Source organism: Rhododendron vialii, chromosome 12a (genome assembly GCF_030253575.1).
Source record: "Rhododendron vialii isolate Sample 1 chromosome 12a, ASM3025357v1".
NCBI classification, from domain to species: domain Eukaryota; kingdom Viridiplantae; phylum Streptophyta; class Magnoliopsida; order Ericales; family Ericaceae; genus Rhododendron; species Rhododendron vialii.
In genome coordinates, this window is record NC_080568.1 from 23,625,733 (window position 1) to 23,631,732 (window position 6,000).

Here is a 6,000-nt window from a genome sequence, read left to right on the forward strand (position 1 = left end):
TAACTGCCGCCTGGCATTTTTGCTCCGTCAGGGTGATATCCAATTCGGTTTGAAGGAACGAAAGTTGTCGAGAGACTAAAGGGGCAGTCCTGGAGGCCTAGTTGGGTTCGATATTAAGAAATCCATACCCAGCAAGCCCGAGGGTGAAGTTTTCCAGACCCGGAGGAGGAAGACGATGGGCCATGTCTTTGATGTTGAAGAAAGAGGGAGAAGAAAGAATAAGATCAGGTGTGGAAATCAATTCCACTTTTTGCTAGGAAGAAGTATGAAAAGCACTATATTCCCCAGCAGAGTCGCCAATTGTGGGGGGCTGATTTCACTATGATCTTCTTAAACCTTTTTCTCTCTTTGATGGACTTTCAAAGTGCTATGCTGATCTTTGTGTACCTACAGAACCAGAAGGGGGAGTTCCTCTAGGAAGATGCTCCGACGAACAAGTCAGTAAGTGGAGAAGAAAGAAGTTTGGTAAGAAAATTTGTTAGGAAGTATAAGAGAGTAGTTGAGAGTCAAAAATCTCCTCCTTTTCCTCGAAAGGGCACTCCTCTATTTATAGGCAAAGATGTAGAGTGCTGCACAGGCTGGTTCTGCAACCCACGTGCTCTATTACGCTCGGATGACATCACATGTCAGGAACATTTAATGAACACTGCTTCTTGGAGATTGCAAGCCGCATTTGTCAATGTCAGACAAATCACGTCAATCAGAGATGTCACCTCAGTTATCAGAGAAGACAACCCACATATCATCAAAAGCTTCTAGAAGGTTCCACAAAGGCGGTTTTCGAACGATATACCGAACGGACACATAACCGGATAACAAAAGTCCTTCCGAGCGTAAACAGTGTCAAACAAATGATGGAAAAGTCACCGAGCAATAGGACATCACTGAGCGATAGCGATTCTTTCCGAACGAATATAGTATCCAACGTTCGGTGACTCTTACGAAGCTCGGCAAGCTGCCCAGAAGTCCGCCTTCCCTTCGGGAAACATATGATGTGAAGTGTCAAGATGCGTCTTGACTCACAAATGAATTGAGACAACTGAACGATGAATCCACAGTGATAGAATCTCTTTGATCCTTTTGAACCTTCAGATATTTCGGCCCACTACACTTTTCATTCTTCACTAGAATATTTTTTTCATCTCATAAACTCAGTTCCAAAGGGATATCTTTTTTATTGGTGCAAAAAAGATGAAAAGTTGAGAAGGGAGGGAAGCGTGAACATTTCTATCTTACCTAACTCGAAAGACCATAAATCCGCACACACACACACACACACTCTCTCTCTCTCTCTCTCTCTCTCTCTCTCTCTCTCTCTCTCTCTCTCTGCATGCCCTTCTTTCTTCTTTCGTGCCCTAGTATATACGGTAGATACTGTTTCCGGATGCCGAAGGGAAACCGACCCAAAAAACGGGAAATAACACTTTCACCCTTTTGTTCTAGACTCCTTCTACGCTGTTACTTTTTGGAAGACTTAGCCAAAAGTTTATCATATTTATATTTTTTGAGTTTAAAGACAGACATTTTTTGAAATCAAATATAAGGACAAATGAGCTGAGAAATGAGAGAAGCATGGAATTTCCAATATTACCTAACTTGAAAGACGATGAATCTGCCCTCTCTCTCTCTGTCTCTCTCAAAAGACGATGAATCCGCACTCTTTCTCTCACCCCAAGCCCCCAATATATATACCTTCCGGGTGCCGAAGGAAAACCAACCCCAAAAACGAAAAATAACACTTTTTACCCTTATGTTGGGCTTAAAGTGATTGTAGCTCATTTGATGGATTTATTTATCTTGTTGATTGGATTGTTCGGATTGGTTATCTCGTAAACTCTTACACAATTGGTTATCTCATAAACTCTCACACAATTGCCTCTCGATACCATCACACCCTCCCCCTCCCCCCCCCCCGATGTATATGTATGTGGGAAAATCGCATGTTATACGCAAATAGAGGTACATGCCTATCAAATGTAAAACCACATAAACATACTAACCCGTTATTACTGGAAGATAGAAAACCATCTAATCTATGGCGATGTCATGGAAACAGTTCCAGAAGGGCTAAATTATTTCTCCTTCTCAGCATAACAAAAACTATTGGATTGTTTTCTGCTTCCCCTTTTCACCAAGCTATTGAACTATATAATGCATAGAGTAATCATTAACACTAACAAGAATAGTGAATAAGACACGCAACTAAACCATACCTTTGAGCAATTAGGATTTTGGTTTAACCTTGCAAATGTTGACTTCGATCGGATTCTCATCAATTCCAACGTACACCAGAGCTTAGAAGAGCACAAGAGACTGGGTTCCACCAAAGGCCTCGACCTCGAAGGTAACATAGTGATTTAAACCAACAACAAGCTATGAGCATAGCTTGACGACCCTCACAAACCAATAATCCGTTTTCTAGAATATATTTCCGTAAACTAATAAGTTAAAAGTTAATGGAGGAATATAATGGACAAAACAAATAAATCCACGCATACGTTGATAGTAGTGTCCTTGACGTCTTTTCGGCCTGCACAAGGAACTGGGGATTCTTGTCGAAGTTTGTATGTGGATGAATTAAACCAATCATACGCACATTATGGGGAACATACTGCTTGCGACCTTAATGTGTGTTGTAATAAGAATACCCCAAGCGTAGGGCTAGGTCGGTTGAAAGCATAGTATCCGAAAGTTCGGGATCGAATCCATAAGGAGCGCATCCATAACTCGTTTGGAAGTTTGCTTGCATAGAGATTTTAGCGTTAGGACCGCTAACCAAGTTTGGCGTTGAGACAGCCAACTCTTGAGTGATGAATTCTCTCTACCTCCTAATTTGATTAAAAAAAGAAGTTTGACTAGAAATTTAAGGCGGTGTAGACACCCTATTTTGGACTGTCCAGATTAGTTGACTTACGGTCTTCGATTCCCCAATGATGATTAAGGTCAAGAACATCCCAAAATTGTTGGTATGTTTGAGCTTTGAGCGTCCTGAACCTCATTCAAACCCAGTCAAACCCAATTTCAAACCCTTAGAATTCAAGTTACAAATGACCAAAATACCCCGAAGTTAATCTGAGGTCGGGTACAAAAATCTATCAAATTTTCAGTTGAGTTCCGGAATTGGCATTTTTAGGGGTTTCAGAACTGGTCTGCTGCATCAGAAAGTGTTGTCCACTGGATGGTTGGTTCCGGAACTAGCATTTTTGGGGGTTCCAGAACTGATCTGGAAAACAGTCAGCTTCCTTGCTTCATCTTCAAATCACCCTCAGCTGTTCCGCTCACACTCTGAGGCTTCTTACTATGACTTTTTGAGCTCGTCCATGGGATTCCACGTGGCCTCAGGACCTTGGATGTTTTTGGAAGCCATTCATGGCGCCAAAACATACCTTATTCTCACGTTCAACCTATAACGATAAAAAACACAAACTATGCGCAGTATCATTCAAATCAAACTAATTGTGCACGTGAGTGTGGAAAAAATGAGAGAGATAAGCCCCTTTATTTACATTATTTAGGACTTATCACATAATCAACATCAAATCCCTTCAAACAACGATATCCATTATCAGGAATTCTACAGATAAAGTCATAAAACAAGTTTGAACTGTTTGATACACACACACATCCATGCATTCATGCATGTTGGGATTTAGCAAAAGCAAACCAAAGCCTAGATTTGAAACTAAATAATTCACAGACAACAAATAAATGACAATGAAAAAGAACTCAAATGAAGGACACAAAAATTCACGTGGTTCGGCCAAAAATAATCTACATCCATGGGAGATATCTGTGCTTTACGATATGAGAATAATCAGTACAAAATACCCGGGTAAATAACATTACCCAATTCCTTGTCACACCCACTCTCCCCACCCAAAATATAATCTACAATTGGATTAAAAAAAAACACACCCTATTATGTCTCATCTTTCAATAGCATAAATACATAAGTATTTATATAGGGCCGGCCTTGAGCTGAGGCGCACAAAATGACCAACTTAAACCCCCGAATTTTGGCTCAAAATTAGGGCCCTAGAAAGGTATAGCCATGTATGTAATAAATGTTTAATTTAGTGCACATATAACAAATGAGCTAGCTCGCCTCACGGCATAGCTTTATTTTCCTATCCAATAGGTACATGGTTCAAGTACTATGGGCCTAACTTTTCATTCTTCACAAGAATATTTTTTTCGTCTCACAAACTCAGTTCCAAAGTGATATCTTTTTTATTGGTGCAAAAAATTATATGAGCAATCGAAACAATGAAACAAAATATGGGACCAAGTAACTATCATTTTGAGGTTAGTTTTATTTTATTTTTTTCTAAAAAATACACAAGGCCCCAGTTTTACAAGTTTGTCCTAGGCCTCAAAAATCTCAGCGCCGGCCTTGTAGGGCTGTTAGCTAAGTCCGAAAAATCGGGTTGAACCAGGAAAATCGGACCGAATTTTTCAAACCGGTCGAATAATTTCAATCCGGTTCCGGTTTTAAAAAATTTATTTTTTGAAAACTGATTTGGTTTCCGGTTTATGTGTTTTAAAAATCGATCGAAACTGAACCAGCTATATATATATATAGGGGAGGGAAATCAAACCCTGAAAGTTTTGAAAACCCTCGCCACTCTTTACCACTGGGCTACCCAACCTTTTGGTATATTTTGGTCTACTAAATATATTTATTATACACAATTAATCAATTTTTTATATATATCAATACTCAATACGTTTACGGTTTATCAATCAAGCCCTAATTTCATTTCATCATAGCCACAAGCCCGCATTCCAGTCATGGCGATTTCACCGATTTGAATCCCTCTCTCTCTCTCATAGTCTCATCTCTTCTATCAACGACGAGGTCGAGGAACGACTGGCACAGCCGCACAAGTTCGAAACCGACCCACCACTCATAAACAGATCTCTCTCTCCCTCTCTCTGTCTATCGGTCTATGTAGTATCTCTCTGTCTTTGTTAGTGTTTGATTTTTTCATTATGGCCACCGCTGCTATTTGTATTTTGTTTCAGTTCGTTTGTAATGTTTGTATCATTATTGTGGTTCTCAAAAGCCACTATCGACCGGCTGTCTCTCATCTCCGATCAATAGATCTGTTGTTTTTGGGTTGAATCGAAGATTTTTTGATGTGTTGGGCCCAAAATGTGGCCCATGAAAGAAACCTAGATAAACCGGACCGAAACTGGACCATATGATCTCAACTGGTTTCGGCTTGTAAAATTCCCGAACCGAATAACCTATTTCGATTGAAAAAATGGCAAAACCGGTCGAAACCAGACCGGTATCACCCCTACTCACAAGGTTGGATACAAGCTGCGAATGAATCCTATAAAAGTCAACAAATGGGTCTTGAAGCTATCTCCAAATTGATATTGGTGCCTATCAAGTTGAGATATGTAGCCACCCATATGATATTCACATCTCCAACAATACATACATGCATACCTCACTCTTGTTCATCTGTTCAGCATAGCAATTACGCCAATCAATATTGTCATCAGAATCGTTGAATGATTTCTCCAGTTCTTTTTGCTCTCCTAGTTGATTTTGTCTTTGTTTCTTGTCATCCGACGACCCCGATTTCCGCTTCAACGATTTCTTCTATTTTCCAATTCCTTCTCGCACCAGTTTTGGTTGCTTTGGGTTAGCAAATTCCTCCAGCGACCCCAATTTCGAATTCTCTCCTCGTTGAAATTCGCAAGGCATGTCTCCTTCTTCAGTGCGGAAAACCGTAATGGCAGGGGGAACAAAGTTTTGGGCGAATATAAAGAATGAAAAAGAGGTGGATTAGGTTTAGATAGTAGTAGGGCTGTCCAAGAAAAACCGAGAACTGTGAAATCGGACCGGACCAAACTAATTAGTGCCTTTTGCATTGGATCCGTGAATTAATGGTTTGGACACGAATTTAAAAATTGAAAAATCGTAAGATACAGTTCGGTCCACGGATTTTCATTACAAAACCATGAATTAACCGAATCAGACCGTGA

At 40.1% G+C, this 6,000-nt stretch overlaps 1 protein-coding gene across 9 annotated transcripts in view; it reads right to left on the minus strand.

The window, feature by feature from the left end:
* The window catches only part of LOC131310091 (uncharacterized), a 60,658-nt gene extending 54,906 nt beyond the window's left edge, over positions 1 to 5,752 (minus strand). For all 9 annotated transcript variants that reach the window (XR_009195120.1, XR_009195118.1, XR_009195119.1 and 6 more), the window contains exon 1: positions 5,459 to 5,752. Coding sequence is in view for 4 of the 9 variants with exons in the window: in XM_058336900.1 (XP_058192883.1) it covers positions 5,459 to 5,473 (15 nt within the window). In the remaining 5 variants the exon portion in view is untranslated. The remainder of the gene's footprint in view (positions 1 to 5,458) is intronic.
* Between the last annotated feature and the right edge of the window lie 248 nt (positions 5,753 to 6,000).